The 20963-nt window shown below is 45.5% G+C and overlaps 1 protein-coding gene across 2 annotated transcripts in view; it reads right to left on the bottom strand.

Annotated features, from left to right (window-relative positions):
* Window positions 1-20963, bottom strand: part of CHMP3 (charged multivesicular body protein 3) — a 44742-nt gene that overhangs the window by 4781 nt on the left and 18998 nt on the right. For both annotated transcript variants that reach the window (XM_084766912.1, XM_084766911.1), the window contains 2 exons: window positions 19291-19470; window positions 1770-1891 (listed from right to left, as the gene is read on the bottom strand). In XM_084766912.1, the coding sequence (XP_084623038.1) occupies window positions 1770-1891; window positions 19291-19378 (210 nt within the window). In that variant the 5' untranslated portion in view covers window positions 19379-19470. The remainder of the gene's footprint in view (window positions 1-1769; window positions 1892-19290; window positions 19471-20963) is intronic.

The raw sequence follows: 20963 nt of genomic DNA on the forward strand, positions 1-20963 counted from the left end.
ACGCATATTCATGGTCACTGAGGTAGAGCCCTACAGCTGGCTGGAGGAGGTGGCTTCCATGCTGGAGTCTACTGCGCGATAAACAGCACTTTGGAAGCTGCAGCCTGAGGACTGAGTGTAGCCTGGGCTGCACAGCACGTTTTAGGACAGCCTCAGCAACTACAGTCAAATTCTGTCTAAAACAAAACAAAACCCCACAGACTAAGCAAAACCAAAACTCATCCAAAAAAGAGGATCAGAAAATAGTTGTTAATTGGTTAAGAGAACTTAGCAGAATCCAAATGGTAAGAGCCCCTCTCATTGTGGAGAGAGAAGTCAGCCGTCCGCAGCCATTCATCACATTCCTGGCCTCTGCCGCAGAGCCAGGCACTGGGGACAAACGCAATGCCTAAGTCCCTGCTCTGTCAGCACTGGGTCACCATGGGCAGCCTCAATACGCACCTAGCATGCATCACTACTAGCGTTAGTCCCAATGTACAAGCTTCCTCCAAACCAAACTTTCAGTGCTTACAAACCATTGTGAAAAAGAGTTCGGAGGTTTGTTTTAATAAACTCATTGTCTCGTATCTTGGTGGCTACCTAAGTTCAAACGTGCAGGCCTGGCTGGCCTAACTCCAGACCGCTCCATCATTGCCCCCTGCACGCATGGCGACCTCGAGCCTGGGAGCCGAGGACACAGCCTCCTGACTAGTCCCTGCTGACTGCTACGGCTCAGACATCTTTCTAAAGGCGAGGCCCTGAGCTTTAATTTTTTCCTGTCTGTTCTTCAGTCCCTCCATGGCCCTCTGCCTGCCCCAGTGGCCACAATGGTCACAGAAACATCCCAGGTGGTGTGAAGAGACCCACACTCAGGAATTTGAGTTGTATACTCTTGGCTGTCAAAGCACAGGTCTCAAGTACGAAACAGCACTCCTACAAGATGCCAGCTCAGATGATGAGGGCAGACACACCTGGCCTCCAGTTCCAGACTTGCTTATATGCTAAAAGACCCTGCCTGGGTTGCCTGGCAGCTTCAAGACTCAATGCCCTGTGTAAAACAGCTACTACAGCAGAGCACCTGGAGGACAAAATAGGCCAAAATGTCTATTACTTGTGGCTCAGTAACAATGCCCTCCACTCATCCCCGCCCTGTCTGGATATTCCCGTCACATCCTTCTCCTGAGCATGGCAGGCACCTACTACTTCCCGTTTGGTTCTCAGATTCTCCCTTTTGTACTTAAAAAAAGCCATCAGCCTGCAAGCCAGATGTGGGGCTCCCAAACAAAGAATCTGGCCCATCGTTACCTGTCTCAATGCTGTCTGGGGCTGCGTTCACACTGACAATGGGGAGTGGGTACAAGAATGAACACAAAGCCTAACACAACGTGTTAGCCAACACTGTAGAAAACGTAATCACCTTCCTTGCCAGCTCCACCAATACCCTCATGACAGACCGTGAAGTTAATGTTTCTGTGTCTTCCCTCCGGCTGGAACCCACAGACCCCAACACTGGATGTTCCCAGTCTGGAGATCTGGGCGTGTTTGTGCTTCCTCTCAACACTTACAGTCCCACCAGCCTCTGCTGTGCTGTGCACAAAAGTGGTTTCAATCAGATAACATCTGCTCCTCTTCTCAAACACTTCTCGACAGACAGACAGACAGACAGACAGACAGACAGACAGACAGACAGAGACACACACACACACACACACACACACACACACACACACACACACACATACTCAGAGGACCTCAGTGGTCTGGAAAGAAAGCAGAACTAGCCCAGTCACCTTCATCATCTCTTTGGACAGCTCCCGCATGGTGGCCTGGATTTCTGGAATCTTCACAAGACTCTGCATAGCCTTCATCACTTCTGTGCTCTTCTGCAGGGAACCGGCTACTCTTAGGACCGCTGAAAAGGAAAGGCTGCATCACCAGGACTATCCAGACACAGAGTGGAGAGCGCCCAGCTCAGGGCTCGTGCACGGAGGTGGCCTGTCAAACTTACTGCCATACCTTTACGATACATTACTGTCTTAGACATCATGTTTTGAAACTGGACAGTTTTATGTCATCTTGACACAAGCTAGTCACCTGAGAGGAGGGAATCTCAACAAAATGCCTCAGCTGGGTGGTGGTAGCGCACGCCTTTGATCCCAGAACTCATGAGGCGGAGGCAGGCAGATCTCTTGTCAGTTCAAGGCCAGTCTCGTCTATAGAGACAGTTCCAGGACAGCCGGGGCTACACAGAGAAATCCTGTCTCAGGTGAGGGGAGCCTCCGTAAGACTGGGCTATATGAAAGCCTGTAGGACACTTTCTTCATTAGTGATTGATGAGAGAGGGCCCAGCCCACTGTGGGTGATGCCATCCCTAGGCTGGTGGCCCTAGGTTCTATAAGAAAACAGGCTAAGCAAGCCAAGCCGGGGAGAGAGCTAGTAAGCAGCACACCTCCACAGCTTCTCCACTAGCTGCTGCCTCCACGTTCCTGCCCTGCTTGAATTCCTATCCTGACTTCCTTAAATGGTGAACTATGATGTGGAATCCTAAGCTGAATAAATCCTTTCCTCTCCGACTTGCTTTTGGCTGTAGTGTTTCATCACAGCAACAGAAACCCAACCTGAGACACTGGATATTACGGGGTGAACTCTGAGCATTAACATCAATGGGCCACTGTGGAGAGTGGCCTAACGGCTGCAGCTGACCATCAGGGAGGGAGACTTAGGATGACACTGGGAACAAGTCACAGATGAAAGGCAGGACCACAGTGGGAAACAGAAGGTTCCAGCTGCCCAAGCAGAGTCTCCCACCCGCCTGAAGATGGACTGTGTCTGCTCTGTGAGCAGCCTATTGCTGCTGGTCCTCAGAAAAGTGAGATGAACAGAGGTAGAGTAAGTTATGTGGGTCAACACTGGGCTACAGCTCCTTGCTAGGGAAAAGCCTTCTGTGATCTAACACTGTGCACATCTTTCCAAGAAACTGTCATAGAAACAAATGACCATTTCCCTCTCTGTGTCCATTGTTAACACATCAAGTAACAAGTGAGCAACCCTGCCAGTGTGTTATGGAATCTCATGAAATTTAAAGTTCCTAGAACCACTCACTTACTAGATAGAAAGCAAGCTGTTCACCGACACTGACACACACTTCTCCTGTACTGCAGTATCTGGTTAAGCCAGGAGGCACTGAAAATTTAATTTTGGCAGAATCCAGACCCTAGGAAGCTTTCTTATCTAACAGAAAATAGGAGTGAGCAGGAAAACGCGTGTCTAACACACACTGGGCAGCGTGTGACTTTCCTAGATAAGGACGTGTGCTAGTGCAGAGCACTTCATGTCTCACCCGCTGGGATAGAAACGGCTAACGCTCATCTATGACAAGCAGCATAGGATGGATGTGTGTGGCTGACATAAGGCACAGAGCACCTGTGCAGTAGCAGGCTATGAAAAGACAGGTATCAGGAACACTGAAGCTGCTGTGTAGGCGGTGCGGCAGGTGAGAGCATCTGAGTTCTAATCCCCAGATCCCGCGTAAGGAGTGGAGCACACCTGAAACGTGCTGTGGGTGGAGACAGGAGGACACCTGGGCTTGGTGGCCACCAGCCTAGCTCCAGGGTCAGAGGGCATACCAGCTAGTTTGTGTCAGAGTGTGACACAGACTGGAGTCAACTGACAGGAAGAAGCCCTCAGTTGAGGAAAAGCTTTCATGGACTCCAGCCCTATGCATTTTCTCAATTGCTGACCAGTGGGGGAGGGCACAGCCCCCTGTGGCTGGAGCCATGCCTGGGCTGGCGGTCCTGGCTTCTATAAGAAAGCAGGCTGCCGAAGTCAGGGGAAACAGGCCAGTAAGCAGTGCCCCTCCATGGCTTCTCCAGGACAGTGCTGTTTGAGCTCCTGGCCTGACTTCCTTCACTGAGCATTGTAAGAGTGTGGAAGTGTAAGCTGACTAAACCCTTTCCTCCCCAGCTTGCTTTTGGTCACGGTGTTTGCTGCAGCAATAGAAACTCCAAGGCAAGAGACCCTGTTTCAAAGGGATAGGTGAGATGTGACAGAGCAGGACACCCAACCTCCTCCTCTGGCCGCTGCTCACCCACAGGTGTGCGCACCTGCACACATGTGCACGCGCGCTCACATATATACCCAAGTACACACCCACAGGTGTGCGCACCTGTACACATGTGCACGCGCGCTCACATATATACCCAAGTACACACCCACAGGTGTGCGCACCTGCACACAGGTGCACGCACGCTCACATATATACCCAAGTACACACCCACAGGTGTGCGCACCTGCACACAGGTGCACGCACGCTCACATATATACCCAAGTACACACCCACAGGTGTGCGCACCTGCACACATGTGCACGTACACTCACATATATACCCAAATACACAAAAATAAAGAAAATGCCGAAGTCATCATTGCTTATTGTTAAAATGCACACAAAGGGGGAAAAGTAAAAGGTGAATCCCGTGTGGTTCTGTGAATTATAAAACATGGTGTCTTTATTGCTGCAATTTACTTTGCAGCATGGAGTTCAGCAGCACTTACGCCCATGATTGTTGGTGTTGAAATGTAAGGAAGTGGAAGATGTAGCTGAGCTGGTTCAGGCAATGGGGCTGGGTGAGGTGATGGAACCTCAGTGAGAGCCATGGGCTGCACGGGCGGGCACTGCTGGCCTCACAAAGCAAATTAGTTCTCAGGGTCAGTTAGTGTAACAAGAGCAGGCCTGGCCCCTGAGCCTCTCCCTGGGACTTTCCTGACATGTGCTGCTTTTAGGAAGCCACTCACCATGAGGCCTTCCCAGAGGCCAAAATGATGGGAGTTTCCAAACACCTCACCTGCAAGCTACATGAACCACTTTATGAAGTGCCCACCTCAGATATTTTGTTATAGAAATAGAAAATGGACTAAGACATGTATAAAAATGATGTGACTAAGGCCACAGAACCTGAGGCTACATGGGTGTGCCATCAAGCCGTAATGGCCTGAGACTCACACATGACTAAGTCCCATGAGTTCTCCTCTGACCTCCACATGTGTGCAAAGACACATGCATACGCATGTGTATACAAACTAACAATATTTTTTAAAATTACAATGAATAGAAACACTGAATAATTTTTTGAGAAAGTTGTAATTATGTGGTTATAAGGAAAAGAAGAAAGTTAATGTAGCAGGGAGGGAAAAGATAAGAGATGAGCTTAGAAATAAAACCTAAAAGGACAACTTCAAAACCACAGTAGATTGGAAAAGGTGCTTTCTTCGTTTGTGTTTAATTATGTTGATATGTGTGTGTGCGTGCGTGTGAGTGATGGTGTCTGGCATCTGTGGAGGCCGGAAGAGAGGATCAGATCTGCCACTTGCCACCTTGGAGAACACTCAGCTTCATTTTTATTTAGAGCAGACTCTGGCTTGTTCTCGATGCGCATGCTGCACAGCATGCAGCAGCTAACAGTCCAAGTTCCAAACCCAGCACTCCAGAGCACAGGCAGAGTGCTGGGCGCGAGTCTAAGGCAAGCCTGGCTCACACGGCGAGTTCCAGGCCACTACCTGCCGCGTCTCTCAGGAGAGCTGGGTTTTGTTGTAGTGCTGGGATGGAACGAGAGCCTTGACCATGCCAGACAGGCAGCAATAATGATTTACATCTCCAGTCCAGAGCACATGTGTAGAAGGAGGCAGGGCTCTCCTTCCGGTGGCTCTGAGGATGAGCTCAGGGCACCAAGCTTGTGCAGCACGCACTGATGGCTGGTGAACAGTTGGGAGCACTGAGGCACAAGCTATTTATTGGAAGTGCGTACCAGCACCCCTGCAGGGTCTTGAAACCCGGGAGACAGTAGGTTCCTAGACACATTTATGACCTACCAAGAAGATTCAATCAGTAATGAAGTGTCTTTCACTACAGAAACCCACAGGACCAGGCAGTTTAACTCCTAAGTTCTACTAAAGAGTTAGGTGAGTGAACTGTTTTCAAAGTTCCATAAAATTAAAGTGACTAAGTCCAAACACATTTTTTAAGGCTAGCATTATCCAGATAATACAGTCAGGCTAGGGCACTACACAAAAACTGTAAGCTTATCTCACTAGTGAGCAGAAATACAAGATTTCTCAACAAATACTGTAAATCAAAGTCAAGCATACATGAGCTAGAGGAGAAGAGAGGAAAAAGTAAGGCGAGGTGATTATTAATGAAGTCCCTCACCCTGATCAAGTGGAATTTATCCTTGGGATGCAAAGATATTTCAGTATATACGAAATAATATGACACCATGGTAGTAAAACAGATGGTAAAAGTGGACTTACGTCAGTGGATGGAGATGAGCACACCCTTCCACAGTAAGAAACAAGACAAACAAAAAGCTGGAAGAGATTCAGTAGAGGGGACACATCTCTAATAAAGTCCTGTATGCAGGAAACGGAGAGGGCAGGCGGGGAGCTTCGTGCTGCCAGGCTAGGGCTCTGCTCCTGAGCTAGAGCTCCAGCACAGTAAGTACTTCCTTTGAGGGGTTTTGGTTTTGCTTTGTTTTTACTCATAGACAGGGTCTTACTATATAGCTCACACTGGCCCAGAACTCACTCTCCACAGAGGGCAATCCTCCTGTCTTAGCCCCCAGGCGCTAGGGCTATAAGCATGAGCCCCATGCCCGTTTACTACTCTTCAGCACAGTACTGAGATCCTAGCCATGCATCTACTCAAGGGAGAGAAAGAAATGTATCCCAACAGGAAATAAAGAAATGAAATTTCTGTACACTGATGTCATCATCTTAAAAAAAAAAAGATTTATTATTTATACAACATTCTGCCTGCATGTATGCCCACAGGCCCTAAGAGGGCACCAGACCTCATTATAGACAGTCGTGAGTCACCATGTGGTTGCTCGGAATTGAACTCAGGACCTTTGGAAGAACAGCCAGTGCTCTCAACCATCTCTCCAGCCCCCTGATGTCATGATCTTATGCTGAGAAATTATTAACTTAAAAAAAACCCTATTAGAATTAATGAATTCAGTAAACTTGATGGATAAAAGAAAAATCATAAAAATCAGTAGCAGCTCTTTCTCTTTGCTTCCTGTCTTTCAGCCAATATTTTATCTCACCTAACGCTCACAGCAACAGGGCCAAGTATCCAAGGATGAAAACCTCTAGAACTGTGACTCAAAATATACATCCTAGTAAAACAATGTTGTTTCTACATAAATAATGAACTACCCAGAACAGAGCCAGGCTACAAAGGAAGACTGTCTTGTTAGGGCTACTGTTGCTGTGATGAAACACCATGATCAGAGGCGACCTGCTGAGGAGAGGGTTTGCTTGGGTTACATATCCTGAGTCACAGTCTGCTAAGGGAAGCCAACACAGGAGCTCAGGCAGGGCAGGAACCTGAGGGAGAAGCTGGCGGACAAGCTGTGGAGGAATGGTATTTACCGGCTGATCCTCATGGCTCAGGACGCTTTCTCATGGAGCCCAGGAGCGCCAGCCCAGGGACAGAACCCATCGCGGCCTGGGCCCTTCTCCATTAATCACTAGTTAAGAAAATGCCTCACAGGCTTGCCCAGTCTTATGAAGGCATTTTCTTAATTGAGATTCCCTCCTCTTAGATGACATTAGCTTGAGTCAAGTTTGCCAGGAGCTGTGCAGGGTTGGCAAAAGCAGGCAGGTGAGCTTCCTGGAGGCAGCCATCGTGTCTTTGCATGGCCTACACTGGGTGTATTCTGAGTAAAGGCGAGGCGCTTGGAAACTTGCCCCAGAACAGCGTCCTGCTGCTGCTGTGCTGCTGCTGTGCTGCTTTCTGTGCTGTCTCTCTCAAATCTCTGACATGGCGTGGAGAGGCTGCACAACCTATGCATGACGTGATCACAGATACTACCTGCTCTGGCCGAGCAGGCCTCCTGCAGAGTTAATACAAGGATGTGTCTTCTTGAAATGATATTGTGTAGACAAATTAATGGTTCCACAATTCCTGATAATGATTTTGTAGGACTTCTGATTTGACACAAGAATTCCAAGCACCCCTTTGCAGCACAAGAAAGCTGTGAACCTCCAGATGCCAAGTACATAAATCACACTAGAGAGAGGGACAGACAGGTCTGTGACAGATTTATGGTTTAAGATTAGCAGTTCACCCTGGGTTAAGTCCTGGTATGCACCATAAAGATAATTATTAATGCTTTAAACTCTTAACAAACCCAGAAATAATGGGCAGCTAAGGAATGTCTAATTAAATACAAATCTTGATGGCAGAATATATAAATTGTTTCATTTTAACTCTTTATACCTTGTAAACCTTTGTCATTGTGAACTTACTCTGAACCTATGTAGGAGACACATAGGTAAGAAATGTTTAGTTTTAACAGAAAAACATGTAATCTATAATCCTGCTTTGTAACAAATTTTATGATAATTGCTTTTATGGCTATGAAAGTAATTCTGCTTCTGATGTAAAGACTTTATCTCAAGATGGTATAAATAAAGGCTAAAAACAAAAAATAAACGCTGGAAGTTAGAGGTTGAAGCTGTTCAGCTTTTCCATCCAGCCAGTTGTATATAAGTCGGCACGTTTGTCTGACTGTCTGTACGCATGTAGGCTGGAGGTTGGAATCCACTGGGATCTACTCCATCCAGATGTGTATATATGTATATATCTGTGTTCTAACTGCTAAGTTGCCCATATGTATATATGCATTTATACCTGTAGGTCTGCATGAATGTGCATGTGTGATGGGGATCCCTTGTCTATTTGTTGAATGAATGTGTATCTGTGAATGGACGAGAATCTTCTTTTTCCTTTCTCTTTCCCAGGGAGTTAATAAACCCGGAGCCCACGCCAGCCAATTTCTTTGAAGTGAAAGAGCTCAGGATTGTTCCTTTGGCCTAAACTGCTCTTGCAGCTGTCAGGTGAGAGATTAGCTTGAGAAAGCAGCCCTGGCCCAGGGGAGCAAGTGACCATGAATGCTTAGTCCACGGTTCAAGCCCTGCTCTCTCTTTCCCATCGCCAACAGAGGTTACGAGACTTGTTTCAGAGTTTCTCAACTGCTTGCTACAGGGGAAGGCTACTTGTTCTCACCTAAGTCCACCTACCTCAGTTTCTCCCCTGGACCCGTCTGCCAAAGCTGGACTTTGATACAGATTGACATAAAAGTAGCCAGCACAGACTCCATCTCAAGCAATAAGAAAAACATGGTAAAGTGGTATAAAGGTTCTTAAAAAAACATGAAGAGCACGTGACCTAATAACCCACTCCCAGCTATATATTAAAATAAGTGAAATGAAAATGTCAAAACAAAAACAAAAAAAACCCCTGAAATTCCCATGTTCACTGCAGCCTTACAATAATCAAGACACAGAAACAAATTTACATGCTCATCAAAAAATGCGTGGATAAAGAAATTACAAACTTGTCTGGTTTGAATCTGAACCTCCACCCCAGCACCTATCTGCTTGGCTCAGTCTGAAATGCTCGGTGCCCAGTAGCGTCACCATTTGCAGTTAGTTACCTGGAAACTGTGAGGAGTGAGGCCTGCCTGACGGGAGTGGTGACTAAGAGGTCCTCTGCAGGCCAGGTCCAGCCCTGGCTTCTGTCTCGCGCTCTGAAACCTTTCTCTTTTGATGTGTTTTGCCTCGTCCTCCCTGCCTTCATGAACTGAAAAGTCTCAAAGAGTCAACACAAACCTGTCACCCACAGAGCGGGCATCCTGGTGGGAGTGGCACCCAGCTAACGCAGCGCACGCAGCCTCAGGGAGGACACGGATGGGAAACACAACACCAGTTCAGTACGGTGGACCCGGGAAACATGACACACACGCCATCTACACGTACAGAAGGTGGAAGCGCACAAGTAGAGAACAGTGGTTCCATCTAAAGGTTTACGGAAGACGCCAGGCAGGAGGGACTTTGAAGGGGATAAACGGAGCTGCTGACCAAGGGTAGCAAGTGTCACAGTCAGGAGGAATCACTTTTGAAATGTACTGCACAGTAGGGTGACAATAATGAATAATAACATGTATTTCAAAGTAACATGGAGTGGGGCCAGGGGCCCGGCTCAGTGGCAGAGGGCCTGCCCAGCACAGCATGGGATTCAATCTTCAGCGCTGTAACACTGTTAAAAGGCCAGGCAAGAGAGATGAGGAAGAGCTACTGGCCTAGCAGAGCAAAACTACACTTTATCCTGCAAATATGTGTAACTATGGTCTGCCAATCAGACAATAAATAAATGCATGCCAAGTACATGGGAAAGTATTTTTTTTGAGGTTCTGGACTCACACACACACACACACGTGTGTGTGTGTGTGTGTGTGTGTGTGTGTAAAATAAAATAATGTTAGACTAAGATCAAAATACTGCGGGATGGTATTCTAGAAGGAAGTATGGTGAAGAAGGGGCTGTGGCCCCCACAGGTAAGATTCTGCCAGGAGTGCAGGCATGCTGCATTTCAGAGAAGACAAAGAACTACACTGCGACATGTGCTGACAGAGCTGTGACTACCCAGGAAACAGACAAAGCTGCACCTATTTCAAAACCACACAGGAGCTAGAGAAGCTCAGCTCCCAGGACAGCCCATGCCAGAAGTGCAGGCACAATGACGCAGCCATCTTCCACTCAGTCCTCTCCCCAAGGCCAAGGAGACCATGAGCATGTAGCATATGTGCTTTATCCTATGATGTCACCCCAGCTGGACAGAGAGTCCCCATCCTCCTCTCCTGTAACAACCGCCAGGTTCTGTATATAGAAAATGTAGGGAGTCAGCTTTGGTGCCTTCTTCTGGCACGCAGGCACACATACAGGCAGAACACCACATAAATAATAAATAAATAATAAATATTTTTTTAAAAAGGGAGAGAATATGGGGCTGATGGCAAAACAAGGTATGAACACTTCATTTTATATATTTGTTATATTTTTAAATAATAAAGCCACACTCTAGGTACTTAGATATGTGCAACTGTTCTCTAACCTTTGTTAGGAGGTACATTTAAAACTCATGCATTATAACCTATGTCAGAGCTTTCTCCATTTTAAAAGATGAACATTATTTTGAATGCCCGTGGTATATATCTTCAAGTACGTGCACTGTGTATGCCCTGAATACAGGAAGAAGTCAGAAGACACTGGGTTTTGTCTCAATTGCTATTCACTGTATTTTTTTGACACAGGGTCTCTCACTGAGCATGACTCTTAGTGTTTTGGTCAGGTTGGCTGGCCAGGGATCTCTGGGATCTCTGTCTAACCCCTCCACCCTATGCTAGGGTGACAGGAATTAGTGGCCATGGTCAGCTATTTGATGGGTGCTGGGAATTCACGCTCATGTCCTCTTGTTTGTACAGCAAGCACTTTTACCCACTGAGCCATCTCCCCAGCCCCAAGGCGGAATAATATTTTAACGTGTATAAAACATTATTTATCTCTCCATCTACCAATGGGCACTTACACTGCCTCCAGCCCTTGGCTATTAGGAATTACTAGGGCCATAATAGTGCACGATCTGTTTGTGCCCCTGCTTCTAATTCTCCAGGATACACCAGAAGCAGGACTGCCAGATCATATGCTAATTCCACTCCTGCCCCACCTTTGAACCTCTTCCTTAACTCTTGCCTCTAATCAAAACATGCTCATCATCGTCTTTTTCTGCAAGCAGCTGCTGTCAGAAAGCTGTTGCTTGCCAAGTACCTGATCATGACAATATATTAATAGCTGGCAAGGTTTAGCGTCACCCACCTGGGGACAGCTACATTTAACAGGAGACCATCTTACGGTCAGTCTTCAGAGCAGCCACAGGCTGGGGCCACAGCTGCCTGGCAGTGCTGGGGAGCCCTGACGCCTTCCTTGTCTCCACCCCTAGAATGGAGACTCCCCGCTGCTCCCTCCTCAGGTTTGCTCCTGTTACCCTCAGCTGTATCAAATCTCCAACAAACAACACTCACTCCAGCACAGTCACTGATGTCACAGAGCTAGGCTGGTCAGTTCCAAGGAAGCCTTTCTGTTGTGGAGGCATGGTTTTCTTCTGAGCTCTGTGTCCCTCATTAGTGGCTCTGTGGGGCTCCAAAGCTCCCTCCCTCCTGCTGGTGTACCCCTCACTTAGGCTTTTCACTCTGCATCCGCATTCATTCTTCCACTCGCACACTGATTCAGACCCTCCTTCCATTCCATTTCCTCAAAGGCCCTAAGGCCTCCATCTCTGGCATCACCCTGTTCCTGCGGTCTGTGCCGGCAAAATGAAGTTAAACATCTCTTAACCTAACTCTGAGAACTGACTTCAACCTTCCTTTCCAGCCCTACTTTCCAACTTTCTCCCTAGTGCACTCCTGTCAAACTGTCTTCCTGAACCCAGCTTGAACTACTGCAGCTGCCTGCACAGTTACTCCTTCCACTCATACCCGCCAGCCTCCCCAAAACACCTCGCCCCTCACCTCCCACATCCCTTTATCTGCTCTGTCACTCTAGCATGCTTCACTCTGAGCTGGTCTTTAACACCCGGTCTCCCAACAGCTGCAAGAACAATGTTCTGCACTTCACTGCCCATCCTTTCCAGGCACCTCTGCTCCATATCCCTAACCCCTGGGTCCTCCTTCAGTGTTGCAAGCATCCCGCTCTCTCTGACCCAGGCCTTACACATACAGTCCTCTGAGTTTGGAGGCGCCCACCACAACATGATAACCTGACTCCATCCCTGGGATCCGCATGGCAGAACTGACTCCCAAAAGTTGTCTTCTGACCTTCACAGGTGTGTTGTGGCATGCATGTTCCCCCAATACATGCACAGTAAGTAAATATATTAAAAAGTAAATGTAGTACTACTTCTTGCTGCTGTTTAAGGAAAGAGGACTGAACAGATGGCTCAGCAGTTAAGAGAGTTAAGAGCACTTGCTGCTCTTGAAGAGGACATGGATTTGGTCCCTTACAGCTACACAGCAGTTCACAATTGTCTTAACTCTAGTTAAGACACCACATCAGATACCCTCCTCTGGCCGCCATGGCATGAGGTACGCCATGGTGCACTCACAACACACAGGCAAGCAAAACACTCGTGCATATAATAAATCTTTCTTTTAAAAAAAGGAAAGGAAAGGAAGGAATATAGGAAGAAAGAATGAATCTTGCTTTCTAGTCCATCTGCATGGAAAGACCAAGTAGGGACACTCATGAAGCCAACCCTTAACCAGCCCAAGCCACTCTCCCGCTCGGCCGTCCACTTGTTTGTTTGTTTGTTTGTGACAGGGTCTCTCTATGTAGTCGTGTCTGTCCTGGGACTCTATGAAACCAGGCTGACCTCAAATTCACAGAGATCTTCCTGCCTCTGCTTCCTAAGCGCTGGGATAAAAGGGCTGCACCACCACAGATCTGAATATAATTATCTTCAAAATTAAAAATAAAAAAATGAAAGAAAATTAAAAGATCAGTCTGAAAAATCCAACAAATAACTAAAATCACTTGCTTTCAGAAGCAAAGACAATAAAAAGGAAACATACAAAAGAAATTGAAAGGTTCAAGTTCCCAAATGAAAATAACCACCCAGGAACAGCTACGGAACTCCTCCCCTGAGGACCCGTGGAGAACAGACGCAATGGTGTCTTAGGTTGCCAGAGGGAATGCAGGAACTAGGCTAGGACACGGTCAAGCAAACCAGCAGGAACGACATACACCTACTACTCTATCGGGCTACTTACTACATCTAATTTTGCAGAACCTCACATTTTACCATAATAAAGAACTGAAAAGTACACAATTCAGAAAGACGCAACACACTGTACTCTTCAGAGCAAGTGAAACTGCCCCGCCAGCCCCTCAGCTGGAGCACATTTCCTGATATCCTGACCCGCTTATACTCCTTTACACACTTGCACAAACACATACTCGATATACGCTCAGAGTACACTGCACACACACTGCCCACGGCCTTGCTTTCTTATGAAAATGGCGTCCCTAGCGTCCTCCTGTTGGCTGAGTACCACATCAAGGTGGAACATGCCATAATTTATCACTTCAGTTCCTCATGGAAGAAAAACAAACTGCTTTCTGTTCCCTGTTAGCAACGTCTTTCCAGTGCTAGCTTTAAATATATGCATTTTACTGAGTAAATTTTTCTGTTTACAAATATGTACAATTACAAAATGAATGCAAAACAAATGAAACATCAAAAAAGTTCAAAACCAAACAAGTTTACATTAATGACAAAAACTTTACATAATGCGTCACTGAAACTGTTACTTAAAATGTGGTGATATTATGGGCAAACACTGAAGAGTCATGTGTCTACACAAGGTCTTGTATGTCTGACAACACTTTTTCTCTATTAACACTAATGACATCCCAATTTGGATCCCTTCTCTAACAGATGTCTGGGAAACTATATTCTGCCTTTGACTCTCCTTTAGGAATCTATACTTTATCTATAGATAGTTGCACTCAATGGGACTTACTTGGCAAAGCCATCTACACAGTGTCTCAGCTCCATTTTTTCTTTCTAATTGTTGCTGTTTTAAAAGAGGATCTTACTATGTAGCCCTAGCTGACCTGGAACTGGCTATGTAGACCAGGTAGCCTCCAACTCACTGGCATCCACCTGCCTCTGCCTCTGAAGTGCAGAAACTAAAGGTGTGCATCACCATGCCTGGCCTGGACGTTACTCTCTCCACATTGCACTGCCATGGTTAAATTTGGTACCAAGTCAGAAATGCAAATAAGGAAGTTAAAAATCTCATGAAAGTAAATGATTATAACATGACCCATAGACACGTATGTCACGTTTATAAGCAATAATGAAAGATGACTTAAAATTTTGTTAATTCTTAAAGAAAAATCCAAGAAAAAGAATATATTCTTTTACTCCTTTGAAAAATTTGCCAGAATGAAAATGGCTGGCCTTGCTGGGAGTGGTGGCACAGACCTTTGATCCCAGCACTGGAAAGCAGAGGCAGGCAGAGCTCTGTGAGTGCAAGGCCAGCCTGGTCTACACAGTGAGTTCCAGGACAGCCAAAGCTACATTTTGAAACTCAAAAGCAGCAACAAAAGAAAGAAAGAAAGAAAGAAAACAAAATGGTTGGCCCTGAATTCACTGACTTGTCTCTACCTCCCAACTTCTGAGATTTACAAGCATTATGCCATTGTGCCAACTAACAATTCCTATAAACAAATACTTTGGTGCTTGAGAGCATGCTTCGATATTAAAAGAAATATTCAAATTCTGATATGATCAAAATGACTTTCAAGTTTTTTGAATCAATTATTAATTACACGGAAATGAGTAAACACAAACTTCAAGTGATCTTTTGTCAGTTTTGTTTGGGAAGTCATGTTCCATATGAGTCTACTTTAGGGTTGCTATACCTTAAAAATGTATTTATTTTGTGTAGGGAGGTGCAGGGGAGGCAAGCATGCATGCTGTGTGTTGGATGATGGAGGAGTGTGGGCCCGTGTCTGTAGGCCAAGGAGACAGGTGAGTGTACTTCCCGCCCCTCCCAACCGCCCCCCCCCCAACTGGCAACAACCCTCAGGCCCCAAATGTGTTAAAAGGCTAGTTCCTTGCAGGGACACTTCCAAAGCACAGACCCTAAACCACACAAAAGGTGTCTCATTGAAGAAATAGGTATCAAAGCTGCCCTGGAGACAAACCCTGGGAGGTGTCCTCGTCCTGTGTCCTGCAATTTAGTTACCCTTGGTTTAAATACCCAAAGATCTGGAGTGGGGGCGAGCATGCCCCGTTTCTCCTTCTGTAGTTCCAGTTTTTTGTCTTTCTTTCATCACTAAGCTTAGGGAATTAAAATCTAGCTCTTTGACTCCTGTCTTTATTTTACCTAAGTGCGGTTGGTTGGTTGGTTATCTGGCCTTTTACAAGTGTCAGAGGCTCCCCACACCCCTCCCCAAGGGGCATGGACTCCCACTGTTTCAACCCTGGCTAAGCAAGCTGGCTGCCTTGCACTCCCTCAAGCTGGGGGATCTGGCCAGAAAGCTCCCTTCCTGCCCAGGAGGCCTTCTTTGTGACTGGTTTTTGGGACAGAGCCTTTCTCAGCTAGCCTCCAGAAGGCTGAAGAAAACTCTGTGACCAGATTCTCAGCCTAGCCTCCCAGAGAGAGGAACTCACAGAGGATAATTTGCAGAAGTCAACTGTCTCCTTCTACCATGTGGGTGGGTCCTGGGGATCAAGTTTTTCCTTTTGGCCAGGCGGTGGCGGCACACACCTTCAATCACATCACTTGGGAGGCAGAAGCAGGCAGATCACTGTGAGTTCGAGGCCAGCCTGGTCTACAAAGTGAGTCCAGGACAGCCAAGGCTACACAGAGAGACCTTGTGTCAAAACAAAACAAAATAAAACAAAACAAACAAATACAAAAACCCAAAAAACTTTTCCTTTTGACTTTGTAGGGAACAATTTTGAATTTGTTCAGAAACAGTAATGTCTTATGCTGCATTTATCAACCTTTCCCTTTGTAAGATTTTATAGTTGACTCTGAAAACATTTTTCCATTTCATCTTCTTATAAATGTTAAACATACTTTCTTCTTGTGCTTTTGTGAATTTATTTTTTAATCTTCTTTGTTTGTTTGTTTGTTTGGTTGGTTGGTTTTTTCCAAGACAGTGTTTCACTGTGTACCTCTGGCTGTCCTGGACCCCCTTTGCAGACTAGGCTGGCCTTGAACCCACAGAGATCCCGCCTGCCTCTGCCTCCCAAGTGCTGAGATTAAAGGTGTGTGCCACCACCTTCCGGCTTATCTTTATTTTCAATATTTAGTCCACTCAGAAATTATTTTTGTATAAAGTATAGATTCCTAAAGCATATTCAAGTACAGAATATAATTTCCCAGATACCTATAGGTAAGGGGTCTAACTGAGATACCAAATACTCTGCATGTGCTGAGGGCTTCCTGAGATTCAGGAGTTCTAAGATCAAATGTGGATGTGGGAAAGAAGAAGAAAAAGGAAAATAGGGAAAAGGCTATAAAAGCTAGCTGGAAAAAAAAAACCCTAATAAACAGGACCGGAGAGATGGTTCAATGGTTAAGAACAACCACTGCTCTTGAAAAACTCTCATCAGTTAGGGAACAACCGTCTCTAACGCCAGCTCCAAGGGGACCAGAAACCCTCCACTGGTCTTTGCCAGTGCCCACAAACATGTGCACACACACATACACATGAAGAAAAATAAAATAAAAACAGGCTGGAGATGTGGCTCAGTGGTGTGATTGTAGAGGACCTAGGTTTGATTCTCAGTACCCACAGGGCAGCTAACATATGGGGCACAGACGTAGATGCAGGCAAAACACTCATACACATAAAGAAAAACCAAATAAATAAACATTTTAAAAATATATAAAGAAGTCTGTAAAAAGTGAACTAATAAAGGATTCTGCTACATGTTTACTATTAAGAGTATATACAAACACAACTACATACTACAGAGAAACAGTCACTAGCATCTGAACCTGCTTGTGCGTGTGCTCTTCACAGATGCTACACGACCAGACACTCTTTTATAACCCATGGGTTGGATAGGCAAGGTATCGGTTCTAGTAGGAGGACACAGTGTATGCATTAGAAATACATGTATGGGGGCTGCAGAGATGGCTCAGTGGTTAAGAGCACTGTCTGTTCTTCCAGAGGATCTGGGTTCAATTCCCAGCACCCACATGGCAGCCCACAACCATCTGCAACTCCAGTTCCAGGGGATACCCGACCCTCACACAGACAACACCGCAATGCAGATGAAATCAAACAAACAAACACATGACTGTTGGGTATGGTGGTCCATGCCTTTAATTCCAGCATTCAGGAAACAGAGGCAAATGGATCTTTGTGAGTTCTAGGCCAACTAGTGCTATATATTGAAACTCAAAAATACTAAACAAACAAGCAAGGAATAAGGATATAGCTCAGTGGTATATCACTTGCCTAACCAGTATAAGGTTCAATGTTCAGTTCCTAGCACTGTTTAAAAAATTAAAAATAGCCAAACAAGTTAATTTCATTAGAAATTACTTAGAAGAGTTATAAGGAAACTGGGCTTGGCAGCACAGGCTTTTAATCTCAGCACTTGACAGGCAGATCTCTGTGAGTTTGAAGCCAGTCTGGTCTATAAAGAGAGTTCTGGGACAGCCAGGGTGTGCGCAGAGAAACCCCGTCTTGAGGGAAAAAGAGAAAAAGAGTTGTAAGAAAAAATAGTTTTTGGTTTTGTTTTGTTTTTTGAGACAGGGTTTCTCTGTATAGCCTTGGCTGTCTTAGACTCACTTTGTAGACCAGGCTGGTCTCGAACTCACAGTGATCCACCTGCTTCAGTCTCCCGAGTACTGGGATTTACAGTGTGCGCTGCCACACCCAGCTAGTAATAAGGAAATTCATGGCATGGTCATGTGTTGAGAGAAGCTTTAGAAAAGGCTTTAAAACCAACTTCAGTGGCCCATGCCTGTAATCCCAGAACTTGGGAGGCAGAGGCAGGAGGATGGCTGTGAGTTTGAGGCCAGCCTGGTCTACAAAGTGAGTCTAGGACAGCCAAGTCTACACAGAGAAACCCTGTCTCAAAAATCCAAACAAAAACAAACCAAAAAAAAAAAAAGAAAGAAAAAAAGGAAGGAAGGAAGGAAGGAAGGAAAGGGTTTACTATGTGCCTCACTGAGACCTGTAGGACAAGGACCAATCACTTCAAGAGAAGGGCTCTGTGTACACGCAGCGAGGTCATCAAATGTGAAGGTTCTTAGATAAGAACAAGCTGGTCCCGTCCCAGGGACAGAAAGAGCAGGTACAGATGGATGGATGCAGAGAAGAACGGAGATGAGGGAAGAGTATACAGGTCTACAAGATCAAACAGAACCTGAACTTTAAAGCCATAGTATTTTAAATAGAATACTCAAGCACATGTTCATTTTATGAAGAACATTCAAGCATCAGTTGGAGTATGGACTACAGCTGAACATACACATTCAATTGTTCTAACTTCTAAAAGAAGATTTCTAGCCAGGTGCTGGTGGCGCACGCCTTTAATCCCAGCACTTGGCAGGCAGAGGTAGGTGGATCTCTGTGAGTTCAAGTCCAGCCTGGTCTACAAGAGTCCAGGACAGGCAAGGCTCCACACAGAGAAACCCTGTCTTGAAAAACAAAAACAAAAAAACAAGGCAAAACAAAAAAACAAAGCAAAACAACAAAAAAACAAGATTTCTATGTAGATTCATTATTTCAAGACCCCTGCCAAAAATGTAAGAAAATAATAGTAACAATTATATTTTACATTTATAGAGTACCCTAGTTAGGACAATGTAAGGAAACCAGTGTTGACAGTAACAATGACAGCAGCATTACTGGGGTACGGAAGGTACCTGGGCCTTACCCAGCTGGTTCTTCATGCCCATGAGCACAGAGTTCATGTGTGCTTTGGATGCATAGAGCTTGCTCACAGCCTTCCTTGACCTGATCATCTCCTTGGCCAGAACCACACAGACTTCCTTTTGGCCCTTCTTGGCTGCATCTTTCACAGACCGTTTTACTTTCTCTTCTTCTCTTTGGATATCTAAATTTAGAACAGAATATCAATACTTGTTGCTCAATCTTGAGACCAGAGTTCAGACCCAGGATCCACAGCAGGGGGCTCACATTGCCTCTAACTCCAGCTGCAAGGAATCTGAAACCTTCTTCTGGCTGCTTTGGCCACCCACATACATGTATGCAAACACACATACACACACACACGCACGCACGCACACACACGGGAAAATTAGGTTTGGTAGCACTCAAACTATTTTTATTATAATCTAAATGTATCTGTAAGTAGAAAATTATCAGAGGATATAAATTAAGTAAAAATAATATAAAGTATCTATTATTTCCTGAAAGGAGACTAACACAGTTTGACAATAAACAGAAATATAATCCTATTGTACTTGAGAATCTTTAAGAACCTTCTGTGAGCCGGCTCTAACACTGCTTGGTACCTATTTATACTAAGGTGCTTTAGCATGATGTACATGCATCCCAGGGCTTATTCTGACAATCAGTATGCAGCTTTCTTACAGGTATGAGAGTACAGTCTCTGAACAGTTGTTGAAAACCTACAAGTTAAGGAAAAACCTGAACACGTTAAAGCATTGTATCAACATCAACTAGAGTTTAGACATGTCTATTATTATAAGCTTTATAACCAGTAAAAACTTTTGAATTTTAAAAGCTGCGGCAAAATATGCAAAACCCAATTTATCACCTTAGCCATTCATAATTCTACACCTAAACAGTGCTCTGGGCAGCAGGGTGTTCTTCCACGACAGGGTCTTGAGAGGGAGGATCAGGAGGCACTGCACAAGCTATGTCTTACGCCAACCAAGCTTATTAAAAGTACAGCATCTTATATTCTATTTTAAGGGGAGAAACGAAAGAGTCCGCAGAAACTACAATACACTGGACTAAGTAGGCAAGAAGCTAATCAAACAGTGTTGCCTACAGGGAACATGGGTATCTCAAGGACACTAAAAACTGAGCATACATGGCTTGGAAAAGATAACCACAGCCGCTTGATGTGGGAAGAGTTGGTTTGTCAGGATCTGAAACCAAAGCTCCCTCAAGCGCCCCCACAGTGTAGGTGTTCTCCCTCCTGTAGGCCTCCCCTGACAGACTGGCCCAACAAACTTAAGGCTGGGTCAGGACATGCTATACAGGTGCGGGTCAATCAACCACCCTCTTTCTTCAAAGTGAGCAACTCTAAATTAGGGGAGGGAAACTCTTGAGAGACTTCAAAAACTCCAACCCTTGAGGAGAAACTGGATTTTTTTGGCTTCCTAAATGGCACCTCAGCTTTGCAGAAGGTCTTTCTCCGTGTGTCTGTCTGCTGCTCTCTGCAGTGTTTGGAATTCCTCCACTGCTGCCTGTCACCCTCCAGATTTCTTCGGCATTTTAATTCTTTAACTGGCAGAGAAAATGAACATGATTGAGATCCCTAGATTGTAAGATTGGAAGGGCATTCGACTTCATTTTGGGAGAGAAATACCACAGGAATACCTAGTTTTGTATTGG

Source organism: Acomys minous, assembly GCF_964271855.1.
Source record: "Acomys minous genome assembly, chromosome: 17".
In the NCBI taxonomy this organism is placed as follows: Eukaryota; Metazoa; Chordata; class Mammalia; order Rodentia; family Muridae; genus Acomys; species Acomys minous.